Source organism: Nicotiana attenuata, chromosome 7, assembly GCF_001879085.1.
Source record: "Nicotiana attenuata strain UT chromosome 7, NIATTr2, whole genome shotgun sequence".
In the NCBI taxonomy this organism is placed as follows: Eukaryota; Viridiplantae; Streptophyta; class Magnoliopsida; order Solanales; family Solanaceae; genus Nicotiana; species Nicotiana attenuata.
Window position 1 is genome coordinate 3,042,608 of NC_031995.1, and position 19,053 is coordinate 3,061,660.

The 19,053-nt window shown below is 37.2% G+C and overlaps 2 protein-coding genes across 2 annotated transcripts; one reads left to right on the top strand and one right to left on the bottom strand.

The window, feature by feature from the left end:
- LOC109230388 lies at nt 8,466-10,518 on the bottom strand. The gene is made up of 2 exons (XM_019395895.1): nt 9,830-10,518; nt 8,466-9,186 (listed from the first exon to the last, which is right to left on the bottom strand). Exons 1-2 carry the CDS (start codon nt 10,339-10,341, stop codon nt 8,637-8,639), a joined length of 1,062 nt encoding a protein of 353 aa, XP_019251440.1. The 5' UTR covers nt 10,342-10,518; the 3' UTR covers nt 8,466-8,636.
- On the top strand, nt 14,121-15,229 carry LOC109229780. The gene is made up of 3 exons (XM_019395335.1): nt 14,121-14,438; nt 14,555-14,576; nt 14,700-15,229. Exons 1-3 carry the CDS (start codon nt 14,121-14,123, stop codon nt 15,227-15,229), a joined length of 870 nt encoding a protein of 289 aa, XP_019250880.1.

Consider the following 19,053-nt stretch of genomic DNA (forward strand, 5'->3'; position numbering starts at 1 on the left):
GCTTTGGCGACGTCCGATGCAGATCGAACCGTGACGTTGGGAGTTCGGTAAGAACTTCAAGCCGGGCCTGACACTTCGCATATTCGGCTAACATTCTTGACTGCTGGTTGGCCGCATCAGCATCGGCCCTATATTGGGCCACATATCGTTGGCTATCTCTCCTCGGCTTGGGAAACTTTAGCCTCAGCTTTCCCGGAAATCGATTGGTCCATAGCTCAATTTCAAGGACTCGAGCCTCATTGGCCAACGTCAAGTCCGCAACCTCTCCCGAAGGGAAGTATTTCTCCGACTCCAACTGTTTGCACCCGGGCTTCCAGTTCGGCTTTGTTCTCATCAGGTTCGGCTCTGCTCCGTCAAGCTCGGCCTTAACCCGATTAAGCTCGGCTTTGCACCCCCCTTAGCTTACAACCAAGCTCTTCTTTGCTTCCTCCAGCCGGATAGCACAGGACGCGTGCTCTTTGTTCAAAAGGTCCAATCCGGTCCGGCTTTCTAGCAGCTTTTCTTCAGGACCCGGCGCCCTCTCGCTCCGTCTCCATTTTGTCCTTGATCGGAGGAACATCGAGTGATATAGCACCGATGCCTGCAAAGAAAAAGTCTAAGAGTCAGTACTGAGTCACAAGGCAAAAATATTAGAAATAAAGGAAGAAGCAAATACCTTGAGCTGCGCCTGCTGGCTTCGTTGAAAGGCATGTCCACTCTACAGCCTCGGTCGCCGCCCGGTCTTCCTCCGTCCATCAGTGATGAAGATAGCTTGCAACCCGACCGGGCCCAGAGCCCTGACGTCTTTGGGGATAGCAAAAGTTACTATCCTGTTACAGTCCGGGTCCAGGCTCGGAGCTGGAAACCTATCAACAAGCTTGTTGACGGCCGAAGTCCCACTTGATTCGCCTGAGGGTCTTTCCGGGGGTTTCGCGGCCCGAAAGTGTTTGGCGGAGGTAACCCCATCAAAAAAGGTCTCGAAGCTCCCTCCCATCATCGGGCTGTCGTCCGGCAGCTGCCCCCCAAGTCGAGTAAGATGGGGGGGACGTAACCGGGTGATCGGTACCCGGGGACGCCGCGCAGGGGCCGAGGGTTCACTACATCTCATCAACCTACGTCTCGGAGGAGCCTCAACTGGATCGACCACCGGCTCAGGGTCCGGGTCGAATGGATCGATGGCGGACGAGCTCCGGCTGCTCTCACGTCATCCTCTTTGTCATCCTCTTCCTCGGAGGACAAGACGATTTGGCTTTTTGGTTTGCGGGGCGGCCCTTTTTGTCCGCTTAGTCTTCCTTTGAGGCTCGTCCGTACCGGACTCCCCGGGCCTTTTTTATTTTCTCCCGGAACCGGAAGGGGGCATAGTATATGAAGACCTCATCTCCGCGTCCTTGGGCACGCTGCAAAACACGAGGTTATGATGCATTTCCGATATACAAGAAAAAATGCCGTTAACTTGGTGCGCTATCGTCAAAAGAAGGCTTACCATGGTTTTTCGCTCCCACCGACCTTCTGGAGATTTCCTTCCAGTTTCGCTCCGAATATGGCCGCTGGGCACTATCTTGTTTACCCAGCCGGCCAGACCTTGACGAGCTGGAGTTTGGGACCGCTGCACAAAAAGGGGTTTCAGGGAAGAAGTTTGAGGAAAACACACTCTAAAAGATGAACAGTGAGAAATACTTACGTTTGAGGTTCCACTCTCCGGAAATGGCATGCAATCAGCCGGAATCAGGTCGGACATCCTGATCCGGACAAACCTGCTCATCCAGCCTCGATCTTTGTCTTCATCGATGCTGGAGAATGGGGGTTTGCTAGCCCGGCGGGCCAGTTTTATTAATCCCCCTCGAAATATTCGAGGGCTGTATAGTCGAAGAAGATGGTCGAGGGTAAAGGGAAAATCGCCCTCGACTCTCTCAACAAAAAACCGAAAGAGATATACGATCCGCCACATCGAGGGGTGGATCTGACCTAAGGTTACCTCGTACCGCCGGCAGAACTCCACTATAATGGGTTCTAAGGGGCCTAAGGTGAAGGGATATGTATATACACTAAGATATCCTTCAACGTGAGTCATAATCGACTCGTCACGGGAAGGGGCGACCAGGTCTTTCCCTTCCCATCTACATTCAGCCCTCACCCGGTCTAGGCAACCGGGAGTGATTAGACTGATATACTCCGATGCCGGTTCGCCGCGGCCCGGGACCGATGATGGGTTTTCAACCTGGAAGTCGGCAGATACCGAGCAACCAGTCGGTGTGAAAGCTTTCAATGAGGGTTCTGGCGCAGGTTCATCAGATCTAGCGGGGCTCGCGGCCGAGCTTGGTCTAGAAGGAACACTTTGTGAAGTTTTCGCCATTTCTTGAAGCTTTACGAAGAGATGAAAAGAAAATACAACCAACGCAAAATTTGAGAAAGATAAGAAATGTTGAACCTGGAAGGGTCGTTTATACTTTTCCCATGAGGCGGTGGCACGAATCGCGAAGTTACAGACACGAAGCGACAGATAATTAAGAGAAGCATTAAATGCCTGCAGCAGGCGTGGTCAGAGCACTCGATGGCTTTTTCACCTGGCGTATGGCCATACGTCACGGGCATCACGTCACCGATCATATCGTTTATTATCATTACTCTCTAATAAACGAGGGGACTATCTGTATTGGGTGATACCCTCTTTTGCTTGAGCCCGACCGGGTTGGGTCCGGTCCGGGGCAAGTCGGGGCCATCGAACCCGACTTGGATGCAAGGTAGAACGACGGCCACGTCTACAACCGAGGTCGAGTCATTTCGAGACCGTTGTAGAGCTCGATATGAGTCACCACCGGATGGAGAAACACACAAGGTCGGAAGCCGGACTCGTAACGGATAACCAAGCGTCGCCGGATATCTCGCCCAAACGTGATTTTCTCAACCATTTCAGGCCATTAAGGCGTAATTACAGGGATCTACGATGTAATTAATTTACCTACCTTATTTTTACCCTTAATCAGAATGTATAAAAGGGGAGAAGACCCCATAAAGAGGGGATCGGAAACCATTACACTACAGTACCATCTCTCTAAATTCTTGTACGCTATCAAGCACAATTGTTCTAAGCAATATTATATTCTGCGATTATTTACTTTAACAGCAATTGTTGAGTCTTTATCTTTATTTTCCTTAACCTAAACCTTTTGTATCTTTTAGTTCACGGATCCTTAAAACCCCATATAAATTCAATTGTTATCCGGATTCCAGGGTAAACAAATATACTCTTATAGAAGTTGTAGTTATGAAAATTTCCCCTTTTTATTTTAGAAGATCTATTGAGGTATCAAAGGCGAATGGAACTCCCAAGTCGAGATGTCTGGCAGAATGCTTGGTCTCCTACGCCAGAAGCGAGACCCGAAGGGTGAGCTTATGGCGGTTAGCTTCTAGTACTAAATAATAGGCATTAGGTATTTTGAGTTGAAAGGAGGCAAGCACAAATGAAGGGAAGCATTACGGGCCAACTACAGAAGAAAAAAAAACAAAGCTTCGTAGACTCATCGAGTCGCTTATAGAATGCCGATGACTATTTTTCACTTAATAAGTGAAGGGGCAGATCGATCACAGTTCACCATGTGCTTTAAGCTATTCCACATATTTATTTATATCAAGGATCCATCTCGTACTTAATTTTTCTACCTTAAATTATTGAGTTTGAGTATTATCACATGTTTCTTCATGTTGTGTGTTGTGCGTACCGGGCCTTATTCACTCAATATTATTATTGGGTGTACTAAACTACTACGACACAACTTTCTGAAAATTGTGTTCTCTTCTCTACTTTCTCTTTCTTTTTACCTGTGAAAATCATGTACACACTCAGCAGCTATTGAGGAAGCACATGCAATAATTTGGTTAAATATATATTAAATTGATTAGGTTTCTTGTTAAGGGCCTCGTTCACTCAATTGGATCTGTATGTATTATTGTGCATTCAACTTTTTGAAAATTGTGTTATCTTCTTCTTCTTCTCTCTCTCTTTCTTTTTACCTCAGCAAGTTTTGACGAAGCACATGAAAGAATTTTATTAAATATGTTAACCTTCTTGGGTATCTTGTTAAGATTCAATCGAGATTTCAAATAAGTATAATTCCATTTGTATTTAATTCTTTAATCCTATTCAAACGGAGAATTACGCATACTATCAAATTATTGCACCACCAACAACCAAATGGGTCAGAAAGGTAATGAGGAATTACTAGAGAGAGATTCAAGACTCAAACTTGATAGGTTTAATATTAAAAATTCTTATCCTCATCAGCTCATTGCATTTTTTAGATTATGAGTCGATCAGAATTTAGTATATATTGACATTTTAGTAAATTTTCATATTACATTTATGCTCTGTCTCGAAAATTAAGAATTTAGTTGAACCCGACAAACCTATGATACATCCGCCCTGCATGATATGACAAACTAAAGCATATTTTCACACTATGTATTTAGTTAGCTTAATTTGTCTAATCCAAGCAGGGGCGGATTTAGGATGGCGGTAGAGGTTTCATCTGAATTCCTTGCACCGGAAAATTACATTGTACATATAAGATAAAATTCGTTTTGTTCCTCTATATATTACATTTTGAATCCCTTGACACAACCCAAAAGCATAGCTTAGTGGTCAAGGGTGTTCAAAACCTTTAAAGTTGTAGGTTCAATTCTCACGGTCACAATCTCTTTTAATTTTTTAACATTTTTTTAAAACCCTCTTAGCGGAAATCCTGTCTGTACTTAATTATAAATTAAAGAGGGGAAATCCTGTCTGTACTTAATTATAAATTACTGGCAGTTGTTGTAGTCATGCATATGTGTCCTCCCACTCGGTACTTTAGTTCATAAATTAATGATTGCGATTAACATTGCTACAACTTATAATCATTAGAAACTGAAAAGATGATGGTTAAACCATCAAAAGCAGAAAAATATTTCAATAATAATGAGACGTTGGTAAGAGATAATATGATTAAGGGAGACACTTTATTGGACTCATAAAGCTTAAATAAATGTTGAAATGAAGTTAAATATTTTTCTTAGCTAGATTCAATGATTACTGTTATATTTGAAGATTCTTTTCTCCAAAACAAAACCAAGTTGCGCTGTTCAGCAGGATTTTTTCTAGTTGCTTCGAGGAACAAATTGGAAACAAGTTTCTTAAAGTAATTATGTTACTTCCCCACATGAAAACTTGACTTATTTTCATTAAATCTCCTGCAAAAGAAAGTTTTAATCCAGAACTTTAAAGAAAATATGTATCCTAAAATATGCATGGCATTCTCTTTCAGTCTTTAGAGATGATGAAAAAGCAGAGAAAAGAATAAAAAGGACATTATATATATTGTCATTTGATGATCTATTAGTCATAACTTAGAAGAGGTTTTTTATTTGACCACTGCATTTAAACATATGTTAGTAACTCATGTATACATGATTGCTTGGCGAATTAATCTATAACTTCATACAATTCTCCCTTTTAGCCTAAGACAATTTTTATCTAGCTGAACATTAGCGGAGCTAGAGTACGGGTCACTAAATATCTATAAATATTTGACCATAAATTCAATTATTATTGTGTATTAACTAAAGATCATTATCTGAACTCAATTATCATTGTTTATTAACTTGAGACCCTAATCTAGCAGACAGTTAAAGAGCATAGAGAAAATAGGATCAGTGATTTACCTAAGTAACGTCGTAATAAATTCAATTTTTATTTTTTTAGCCGGTACAGATAAATTATACACAATTATGCACATATTCCACATGAATCATACATATATTATACATTAACCGGATATTTTTAATTTAACCGGTTAAGTGTGTGGTTATTTAGGTTAAATTTGGAATTTTTACCTCCTATAGCAAATATTGATACCTTATTTATTTTAAATAAATACCGTTTTAAAAAATTATATTCCATAGCTACCTTTTGATTTTTATAGCCAAATATCTATTTATGGTTACCTCCTACCCTTAAGCCATAAAATACTCTTTGTATTATTTTTCTCTCTCATTCTTTCAGATTTTTCTCCACCCTCTCTCTCTCATTAGGGTTGTTCACTAGAGTTTATTATATGAGTGCCCGTATTTTCCAATCTCAATTCACCTACAATTTCATTGTTTCCCCTGGCACTAAATTCCTACGTCTCTATTTTTATCCGACCGACTACTCTGGATTCAACAAATCTGAATCTGTTTTCTCAGTCACTGTTAATCATTATTCCCTCTTGAGTAACTTCAGCGCTTTCCTCATTGTCTCTGCTAATGACGATGATGAGTCTAGTAAAGCAATTCGAAAAGAATATGTCATCAATGTTGATGAAAGTCAAATATTCAATATAACTTTTTCTCCTTCACCAAACTCTTATGCTTTTGTTAATGGGATTGAGATTGTTTCCATGACAACTGATCTTTGCGCCAAATTTTGAGAGTTTCGAGTCAGAATCGCGGCCCTCTTGACGAGACGATATTAGGGTTGTTCTTGAACAAAGACGACTTTGGGGCTGAGCAACTTGAAGAGTCTGTTACCTTTTTTTTCATTGTATTTCAATGTATCTCGCTGTATTCTATGTATGTCATTGTATTCATTCTTTTTTTTCATTGTATTTTAATGTTTTCCGCTGTATTCCATGTATTCATTGTATTCAATCTCGTTATATTCCATGAATGTATTCATATGTTTTTTTTAATTAATATAATTTATATATTCAGATGTATATATGTATTCAAATGTATCTGCAGTATGTATTCATATGTTTTTGCACTATAGATGACCTGCTATACTTCATGTATTCAATGTATTTTTATGTATTTAACTGTATTCAATGTAATTATATAATTTCTCTGAAGATTGCTATGTTTTTCCGGTGTTTTTCGATTGAGAATCTTTTTTATAACTGGAAATACAAATTTTGTGTGTTATAATTGAGTTTGGGTTATATTAGGAGTCTATTATGTTAATTGATTCACTTTCCGTTTAAAAACAACTGAATAGACCATAAAATTGCGCTATTTACGTTACTGTATTCACAAATACATATCGTGAATACAGTCGAATACAGTCGAATACAATAATCTGTCTAGCTGTAATCCCCTGTTTCACGCCGTGAATATAGTCGAATACAGTCTAATACAATAATCTGTCTAGCTGTAATCCCCTGTTTCACGCCGAGAAATGCTACTGTATTCATGAATATAAATACATCGAATACACTCTAAAAAACCTGAAAACATAGCTATAGGAAGTAATATAGTAAATGGTAGCTACAACTAGCTAATAACCACTAAACAATTGTGATTTGTGAAAATTTCTCTTAAAATTTCTAATTGGTTGAGCCCATACCGGTCCAAATTGGGCTTATCATAAGGGGCTAATCTAGTGGAACTTTGGGCTAGCCAAAATAGGTGGGTTTTTCTGTCTCTTCCTTTATGTCTTTCGGGCCTCTTTTTATACTTTGTTTTGAAGAATTAACCAAAATAGTTGCTCACCTAATATCTTAAATTAAAGATAACCGGCGGATGTATGTGTATAATTCATATATAATATACGTATAATTATATATAATTAATGAATAATCTATGTATACCGGTTAGAAAAAGTAAATAATGAATTTGGCCGGCTATTTTTATAACAATTCCTTTAGTTTTTCTTAAAATACAACAAAGTTCGATAAATTAGGCAAGTGCAAAGTAGAATAAATCAAATTAGTAAAGTAAGTATACTCTATCAAATGCCTGAGCATGCATAATTAAAATGATTTACTTGAATATTTGCTCAACAACACCAACATACCCGGTATTATCCCACATTGTGGGGCCTGGAAGTGTAATGTGTACGCAGACCTTACCCCTACCTTTGTGAAGGTAGAGAGACAGAATAGTTGCTCAAATATTCGTAAATGTATAATAGGAGTAAAGGATTTTTTTTTGGGGGTGGGGGAGGGGGGTAGGGGGGGGGGGTTTACATAATATGAGTAAAGGAATGCAAGAAGCATAATGGGAAAAAAAAGGGTGAAATTAAAAAATAGCCAGATTTACAAGTGATAATTGAAAAATAGTCACGGTTTCAAAAGTAATCGAAATTTAGCCACTTTTCATGTAAAGATAAATCTGAACGAAAATATTGTTCATAATCCGGAAAATATTCCAACATAATATACTGGAGTTCCAGCATAATATACTGGAGTTCTAGTATAATATACTGGAGTTCTAGCATAATATACTGGAGTTCCAGTATAATATACTGGTGTAACATAATATGTTGGAAGTTCATACACAGGTGCTCCAATCTCCAGTATATTATGCTGGAACTTTCAGTGTGTTGGAGTTCCAACATAATATGCTGCAAGTTCACACACATGTGCACCAATCTCCAGTATATTATACTGGAACTTTCCGTGTTGCAGCAAAATAGTGGCTATTTTTCAATGACTTTGCAAACGCTGACTATTTTTCAATTACCAATCCGAAAATTTGCCATGCTCACCACTGACAGAAGTAAGAAGGACTCGTTTCTTTCTCAATAGAAAAAGGTAAAGAAATACTCAATCACTTTGGCTATGGATTTAACATGGCCTAAACTATTTATAATTACAAGAATCAACTGTATAAAATAAGAACTAAGAGGCTAGAGGATTCGACGTTTAACCATGAAATTCAAAGTCAACTGGGGCGCCAAATGATTTCTTACAATGAGCAATGGCTGCCTGAACAGAATTATCCCTCGGATAAAATCTTCTAACTTCATCGTCACAACTATTATTGTTGCTATGCATAGGTGACGACTTAATAGAATTAGGGCAGCTTTTACTTTTCCTGTGCTTATTGGCAAATGATGTCCTTGTTCTTGCACTTGTGTAATAACGACTTGTCCTAACGAGTGAATCTAATACTCCTCTCATTGCCTTAAGGTTTATTATGCCCGCGACAGATGATGTTGATTTGTCGCGGTTTACATCTTGATAATTAAGATCTGAATGATTGCGAGTTTCCAGTTTCATAGTGTCATTTGTTGGATTCTTGTTGCATGTGTTGTTGTCTCGCTGTAGCAAAGGTTGTCTGGCCGGCATTTGTTCCCTTTTGGCTTTAGGTGTGACCATAGAAAATAGCATTGATGGAATATTTCTGTACTTGAATTTTATAATAAAGTTCATAATTCCATTTGGCTTTGAAGTGACCATCGTACGATCTTTCCTGCAGAATATAACATCAAGTTAATTAATCCATTAGCGACAAGAATTTTTAGCTCCCGTTTGGCCATAAAATTTGGGAGCTTTTTAAAAAAATTTGTTTGTTTATAAATTTTAATTATTTTATGGTAAATGTTGAAAACAAATTTCAAATTCTTTTCAAGTAAAATGCATGTCCAAACACAATTTCAACTTTCAAAAATTATTTTTCATCTCATCTTCAAAAGTATATTTTTTCAAGTTTTAACCAATTCTATGTCCAAATGCTAGCTTAGTTGTATATTAATAGGTTTAGCAAGTTATTTTTTTCTCTCTTCTAATCAAGGTTACCAATATATTAATTGATTTTAAATATATAAGTTAATTACACTGACAATAATATTAATTACATGCAATTAATTACCATATAATTAAGTTATCTAATTAGGTAAATATACATTTTTCACGAGCATATATAGTACTTAAAAAATGTAATTAGGGCAGACCAGACCAGGCTACGCCCACTTGCCAAAAACAAAGGGAAAAAGTCTTTTTTTTTTCTTCTTCTTCTTCTTCTAATAAACCATAGACTTTAAAATAAATAAATAAAGAAGTTTGAATAAGTATTAAAGAAGCAGCATAATTTTGACAAGGTCAAAAAGATTCACCTGTTGCTTAACATCTCCGTGCAGTTCGACTCATGTTCAAATTCATGGTCAAAATTAGCTTCTTCTACCCTCAGTGAATTCGAGTTCTTGACCGAGGATGCCATGAACGCGTTCACAATGCGAGTCAAGGATACAAAAACGCCTAACCTCGGCTTATTAGTTGTTCCCTGTGCATGTTGTGTTGTACTACAGGACGTTTTATCAGCAGCTGATAATGAACATGTTGTTGTCACAGTTGAGGAAATTCCAGCTGAAAAAGATATACGTAACTCCACCTCTGAAGCTAATTCCTTCTCCTCTTTATCAACTACTGTTGTTTTTGTTGGCAGTGGATTAAGGTTTATTTCAATATACGCGCCATCGTCGTCGTCGTCTGAATCATACACAACATAACTAGCATCATAACCTTGACTGATATCATCATCAGAAGAGAAGAGGCCATGAGATGAGTTGAAGTCAAAAGAACTAAAAGAAAAACTCTTTCTTTGGTCCAGTTCTGTGCTTTTGATCATGATAACTGATGCCCAAATAGCAATATACTCTCTTTTAAATTACTATTAAGATCGACGTTGTTTTGCATGTAGACAAATTGTTGTATGAGGACGAATCAGAATATTTGGATGGTACCAAATATACATAGGTTGATGAAAAGTGAGTTGCGAGCATGTGGTAAAGTGTCACCGACAGATCTCTTAATTAGGTGTAAAATGGAATATGAAGTATCCTTACTACTTCTTATATAGTAACAAAAAATATATTGTATTTTGTTAGGACCGAAAAAATCTGGTGTCATGCGGAAGCTAGTAAAGTAAACCTTGAACGACAATGAATCAGACAAAAAACGAGAAATATACCAAAAGAGACACAAACACTCGTGGTTCGGTCAACTGACGTTAAAATTTGATGTTCTTTATCTTTTATATTTTCGGGTTTGCCTCTTCCTCGACATAACATATTTCTGAATATCTGATTTCTCCCTAATACATCTACCTACCAATAACATCCGACCTTATCCTTACCTTGTGAAAATAGAGAAGCTATTTTCGAAGACCCTCGGTTCAAGAAGATACGTCTACCTACCCTTCTATGTAAATGTGCTCCAATGGACGTACTCTTCACATATGAGTGGCGGAGCAAGAAATATATATAACTTAAGTACTTAATATATACTCACTCCATTTTAATTAAATAACATACTTTTCTTATTAGTCTTTACCACAAAAAATGATGCATTTTTATATTTGGAAATAATTTAATTTTGAACTTTTTATTTTACTCACTTGACCTTTAATGGAAAGTTTTTAAAGCCACACGAATATCATTGGCCTCACGAAGCTTTAGTCTCTTAAGCTTTTAGGACCGTATGTTTCAAAACTCTTTTTTTTTCTTAAACTTTGTATTAAGTCAAACTATATTATCTAAATTAAACGGAGGAAGTATATGTATTAATTGTTATATATCCAGCTGCCAGATAGTTATAATGGAATAGTTAATACGATAAAGGTTATTGTTTGATCTTTTTTTCGTTTTAAAATTTTTAGTTTGGCATATGTGTTTGTGTTTTTCTAAGTTGAAGAGGTCTTCAAATGTGGACTGATAACGACTAAAACAGGCATTTGACCATCTAGAACTACAATAACATTTCTGCCTCGTTATTAGTTAAATTACTAATACTACGAGTTAAACATTATGGATTCATTGGCACTAATAGTGGAATAGCCCTGAAAAGCAGTGGATTTATTTGGACTAGAGGGAACAAAAATGTATAATGAAATTAGTAGCAATCACCCTTCATTTGTTTTTTACTTATATATTAATCAAAATCTCCTCTTTTCCATGTCTAATTGCTACTATAATATCCATGGGATATTAGTCCAAGTCATGAAGCAACAACCCCAGATTCATCGCATCCTTTTCCTCCTCTTGACAAGGCCCTTCTAGCTACCTCCTACAACTTGCGGACCTACAGCTACAGGCTACAATTCCGTTTCAAATTAGATGACATATTTCGCGTATCGAGAGTCAAACTGTACAAAATTTGGCCAATATTTTAAAATAATTTTTTTTATCATATTGACATGAGAAAAGTTACAATTTATAATATTTCTCGTATAGTTTTTAGATATCTAAATTTTAATTTTAAAATATTGAGTTGGGCTAATCCAATTTAGCTTTGAAGTTTAGTCGAATTGACTATCGATAAGCGAAATATGTCATCTAAACTGAAACAGACTACCAACATATTTTGTGTGTGTTGAATAACGCTTGGGGGTCAATTGAGTTTGTGGCTCTTTACAAACGTGTTTTTAATTTTATGATCCTATCTTTTTTTTTTTTATATTTTACACAGGGGAGATTTACTTTTACACGTAAGATATTTGTCTTTTACACATAAGAAATCTAAAAAGTTTATTTTCTTAATTTTAAAATTGTAAAGGGACATGATGTACAAATATCTTTAGGTGGAGGGTTCAAACATTACTAAGGGGTCGTTTGGTAGGGTGCATACGAATAACGCTGAATGGGGTGTATTAGCAATGCTGGTATTAGTTATGCTGGCATTAGTTATGTTGACATATTTCTTATCCATTGTTTGGTTTGATGTATTAAAGCATTGCACAATTTCTAAAAGAATTGTTTGTTTACAAAAATACCCTCATAACTAGTCCATCACTTTATCTTTTTAAAGCGGAAAAGGGTTAAAAATGTCCCTAAATTATTGCAAAAGGTTTAAAAAAATCCTTCATCCACCTATTGGGCTAAAAATACCCCTTCATCTACTTTGTTGGTTCACTTATGCTCTTTGACCGTTAGGTCAATGCTGAATTTAAAAAAATTATTATTTAAATTTCACGTGGCAACTTCTTATTGGTCGAAATTAAAACATCTAACCTATTAGAAAGACCTACCCATATCTACCCGTTTTCCGGACCAATGACCAACTCGCCCCAAATATTGACCCGACCCGAATAAAAAGTTCAACTAAAAAAAAGATGCCCCACTTCCATCTAACTCTGTGGTGTCCGGGCATTAAGTACTTCTATTTTTATAATCGTGGTGAGCGGATTAACTTACACGCACCTCGACTAACATTAAGTACTTCTTAAAGACCAATTAGAACACAAGGGCATGGCTTCAATGTATCGCTGATTATAATCTCAAACAAACATAGCTAATCAAAATAAAACCAAGACCAGATAATTGTACTTCCACATCACAATAATTACGAAAAAATCGTTAACGCCGAAAACTTATACTACAGGGATATGGTGACGTGTCCTGTAATCTAGCACTCAAAATGTTTTCAGAAACTTCTAATGAATTTTTCCAAAGAAAAACTAATGATTCGAATGAGTTTCATTGCAGTTCTATAAAAAAAAGTCAAGTCATCAAACTTTCTTTGTTACTAGCAATCTTTTTCCATTCGTTGTTCGGAAATTCGCCATCAGTATTGACTATCAGGAAGAAATCGATCATTTCTAACCACTGGACTAAAACAAAATTACTAGATATATCAAACTATAATTTCATAGATAGAATTAGTACATCCATTCGGGAGAAGAGAGAATTCCCCGTGAAGAAATTGTGGTTAGGAAGTGGGGCGTCTTTTTTTAGTTGAACTTTTTATTCGGGCCGGGTTAGTATTAAGGGCGGGTTAGTTCGAAAAATGGGTAGATACGGGTAGGTCTTTCTAATAGGTTAGATGTTTTAATTTCGACCAATAAAAATGACACGTGGAATTTAAATAATAATTATTTTTAATTCAGCATTGACCTAACGGTCAAAGGGCATAAGTGAACTAAAAAAGTGGATGGAGGGGGTATTTTTAGCCTAATAGATGGATGAAGGGTATTTGTAAACCTTTTCCAATAGTTTAGAGGCATTTTTAACCCTTTTCCGTTTTAAAAGAAACATATGTTGAGGAATATTTTTATATGAAAATGGTTAAAAAAATTATTTGATTTGTCTAACTATATTGTAGTATAAAACTGAATCTTTATTTATGAAAAAGGAAATATGCTAAGTATTTATTTATTTTACTAGGGATATAGTTTTATTTCTCACTTTCTTGGATTATTTCAAACTTGCGTTAATATAATAGCATATTTTAATCAAACATAAAATTTGAAGGATAATTTTATCTTTAACTAAGCTAATGCATGCATTAAAACCCATTGCATTGTTATGCATATAACTAATGCATAGGTTCAAAAAGTATACCAAAAATAAAAAGAAAAGGATTAGAAAAAATCTCTCCTTCCTCATGCTCTCGGCGCACGTTAGTTAACGTATGCCGCCTGTGTTTGCCATGGCGAAAGGGAGAGGCAGAAGACGTGTTCGACCTAGGAAGCATCCGTTAACTACTTTTGCAAGCTCGATGGTAACTGGTAATCAACCACCGATGGAGAAAGCAACTCCACCTTCGTCAGTTCCAACTCCATCTCCATCAGTTCCAATTGCTGATCCAGCAAATGGAGGTGTTGCATGTGAAATTGAATCTACTTTGACTCATCCTAGTATCTCTAAGAGACTAGATCTAGCTTCTCCAACGACAATTGGTCATTTACCAGCTTCTTCAACAGTTCCAGTCAATGGAACAGTAAAATTGGTAAATCCAGCTCAAATCAAGTAAACACCCTAGGCACGTTGGAGAAATCAGCAGTAGAGGAGGTAATAGCAGTAAATGAAGCTGCACCTAAAGCTCCATGGACAACTTTGTTCCAGAAGAATCGATTTGCTACTAATGGTATGTCTCTATCTTATATTCCACCAAAAATTATTGATGGCCAGCCTATGGTTCAATGAGACAAATTAGAGGTGGAAGAGGAAGAGAACAAATGGAGATGTGCGTTTATTGCATATATCTTAGGGAATGGACCAGGTTATAATGCGATGAAGCAATACATCAATTTACACTGGTCACATGTTGCTGAGCCTGATTTGTTCTACCAAGATGAAGGCTACTATATTATTAGATTTCAAACTATTGCAGATGCTCAAGAAATATTATGTGCTGGTCCTTACTCAATTGCTAATAAGCCTATCATCCTAAAACCATGGACTCCTGACTTTGATTTCACGGAAGAATTCCCTACTGTTATACCATTGTGGGTCAAATTTACTAAGTTGCCTATGTCATGTTGGGGAGTTGGCTCTCTCAGCAGAATTGCTAGTGTGATTAAGACCCTTGTATTTGCTGATGAGTGCACTACTAAGCAGACTCGAGTATCCTTTGCTCGAATGCTTATTGAAGTCAATGTTACAAAAGAATTACCAACTGAAATTATGGTTATGGACCCTAATGGGAAGAAATTTCTGCAAGATGTTACCTATGACTGGAAACCTGCTTATTGTGACAAATGCTTGGTTGTGGGATACAAGTGTTCCAACCAGCCATGACCTGTGATGAAGCAACCCATCCAGACTAGGAAAGCAAGGAGTAACAAGGTGGTCATACAGGAATGGAGAACCAAAGGACCAATACAGAATGCACCTGGTCCTCAGAATATAACATCAGTTGAGAATCAACAGCAACTTGGCAACACAGTGGAGGTTGTAGATCAAAGAGACACAATAAAGGAACCTGATCCTAAGAAGACCAATAATCAACACAACATGGTACCTGTAGCTGAGAAGCAAGATGACAAAGGTAAAGCAGTGCAAAGCCCTGAACATAACCTCATCAACTTCCCACCTTTGAATCCATCCCAGTGAAGAATAGGTTTGAAGTTATACCAACAAGCAGTCATAGAGAACACATGCCACCTGGGGATAAAGGTGGAACTGCTAACCAACAATGATGAATTGGTTATTCTAGAACATTAGGGGGTGTAAATAAAAGTATATTAAAAGTTATTGTTAGGGGAAATAAAATCAAGCTAGTAGGACTTGTAGAAACTAAAGTGAAAGAAGGGAATGCTCAAAGGATATCAAAAGTTATTGTTCCTAGATGGAGTATACTGACAAACTATAAGGATGCTAGGAATGGAGGAATTTGGTTACTATGGGATACTAGTCACTTGATTATTACTGGTATTAAAAATGATGCTCAAATGATAAACTGTCAGGTAAAAAGTAGAAGAGGTGATATAGATTGTTTTCTCACTGTAGTGTATGGATACAATGGGCTGGAACAAAGAAGAGCTCTTTGGGATAATCTACAACTAATATCACTAAGCATAGCAGTACCATGCTTAATAGCTGGAGATTTTAATGCAGTACTATACCCCAATGATAGATTATCTTGTAATCCAGTAAGTTACTCAGAAATTCAAGACTTTGCTGCCTGCCTCCAACATACAACATTGACATAACTACCTTGGAAGGGTGACTATTATACATGGTCTAATAAGCAGCCTGGAGTAGACAGAGTCAGCAGCAGATTGGATAGAGTTTTTGGCAATTATGAATGGATGATGTCCTGGGGTCATGTGAAAACTAATTATGGATTGCTTCAAATTTCAGACCATGCTCCTATGTTATTAACACTTTCATCTTCAACATGGACTGGTAGAGTGCCTTTAAGATTTTTCAACATATGGGCAACACATGAAGATTTCTCTCAAATGGTGGCCAGCATGTGAAATTCTCATAGTACACAAGGTACTTTGAAATCAGTATGGACAAGTTTGAAAGACCTGAAACCTGCTTTGAAAGCTCTAAATTCTAGGGAATTCAGGGGCATCACTCAGAAAATTGAGAAGGCTAGATGGATCTGAGGACTATCCAAGAACAAATTTCACTGAATTGCGATGATTTTTGGAGAAATGGTCCTTAATTGAGGAGAGTGTCCTGCAATAGAAAGCTAGAGCAAGATGGATACAACTTGGAGACTCCAATTCTAAGTATTTCACAATAGTAATGAAGGATAGAACTCAAAGGAATCAGATTACATAAATCACAACACTATTAGGAGACAAGTTGACTGACCCTAATGCCATCAAAAGAGAGATAGTGGATTTCTATAAAAGACTAATGGGATCAGCTGCCACTTTTTTGCCTGCTATCAGCAGATCATACATGAAGAATGGTCCTACATTGTCTCACCTGCAAAGAGTTGATCTATGTGCAGAGGTAACTAATCAAGAGATTGTTGAGAGTCTTAAAACAATTGGTGATGATAAGGCTCCAGGTATTGATGGCTTTAATGCAGTATTCTTCAAAAAAGCATGGGACATTATCAACATGTAGATCATAGATGCTATAAAGGAATTCTTCTCAACTAGAAAGATCTATAAGGCAATAAACTGCACCACTGTTACATTAGTTCCTAAAGTGACTAAGCCTACCACAGTCAAAGAATATAGACCAATAGCCTGCTGTTAAATCCTATACAAGATTATCTCTAAGATCTTGGCTTCTAGATTGCAGAAAGTCATGCCATTCAGCATAAGTGAAGCTTAAGCAGGTTTCATACCTGGTAGAAAAATTGCTGACGATGTTATCCTAGCCCATGAACTAGTTAAATCCTATACTAGGGCTCAGATATCTCCTAGATGTATGATAAATATTGATCTCCAAAAAGTCTATGACTCAGTAGAATGGATCTTCTTACAACAGGTGATGGAAGGGATTGATTTTCCGGATAGATTTATCAAATAGATGATGGAATGCATCAAGACAATCAACTATACTATCCTTGTGAATGGAGAAACCACAGAACCTTTCAATGATGCTAAGGGTCTTCGACAAGGAGATCCTATTTCCCCTTTCTATTTGCAATAATGATGGAGTACTTGAGCAAATCATTGCATGAGCTTAAGAAGGATACTACATTCCAGTATCATCCCGGATGTAAGAAACTGGACATAACTCATATCGGTTTTGCTAATGACCTCTTGTTATCTGCCAAAGGTATTCTATCCTTAGTGGCCACATTATACAAATGCTTCTCTTAGTTCTCTGAAGCATCAGGTTTGCAGGCTAATTTGGGTAAAAATTCAGTGTATTTTGGAGGGGTAAAACAAGATGTGAAGGAACAGATTTTGGCCCACCTGGGATTTGAACAAGGATCCTTCCCTTCAAACATTAGGGGTTTAAATAAAAGGTACAAACAGAAGGAGGTTAGAGAGTATATTAGGGGAAATGAAATCAAGCTAGTAGGACTTGTAGAAACTAAAATGAAGGAAGGGAATGCTCAAAAGATATCAAAAGTTATTGTTCCTGGATGGAGTATACTGACAAACTATAATGAGGCTAGGAATAGAAGAATTTGGTTACTATGGGATACTAGTCACTTGATTATTACTGGTATTAAAGATGATGCTCAAATGATAAACTGTCAGGTAAAAAGTAGAAGAGGTGATATAGATTGTTTTCTCACTGTAGTGTATGGATACAATTGGCTGGAACAAAGAAGAGCTCTCTGGGATAATCTACAACTAATATCACTAAGCATAGCAGTACCATGGTTAATAGCTGGAGATTTCAATGTAATACTATACCCCAATGATAGATTATATTGTAATCCAGTAAGTTACTCAGAAATTCAAGACTTTGCTGCCTGCCTCCAACATACAACATTGTCATAACTACCTTGGAAGGGTGACTATTATACATGGTCTAATAAGCAGCTTGGAGTAGACAGAGTCAGCAGCATATTGGATAGAGTTTTTGGCAATTATGAATGGATGATGTCCTGGGGTCATGTGGAAACTAATTATGGATTGTTTCAAATTTCTGACCATGCTCCTATGTTATTAACACTGTCATCTTCAACATGGACTGGTAGAGTGCCTTTCGGATTTTTCAACATATGGGCAACACATGAAGATTTCTCTCAAATAGTGGCCAGCATGTGGAATTCTCATAGTACACAGGGTACTTTGAAATCAGTTTGGACAAGTTTGAAAGACCTGAAATCTGCTTTGAAAGCTCTAAACTCTAGGGAATTCAGGGGCATCACTCAAAAAATTGAGAAGGCTAGAATGGATGTGAGGACTATCCAAGAACAGATTTCACTGAATTGCAATGATGATTTATTAGATATGGAGAAGAGAACACTACTCAATTTGGAGAAATGGTCCTTAATTGAGGAGAGTGTCCTACAACAGGAAGCTAGAGCAAGATGGATACAACTTGGAGACTCCAATTCTAAGTATTTCACAGCAGTAATGAAGGATAAAACTCAAGGGAAGAATATTACAGAAATCACAACACTACTAGGAGACACGTTGACTGACCTTGATGCCATCAAAAGAGAGATAGTTTTTTTTTATCTGGAG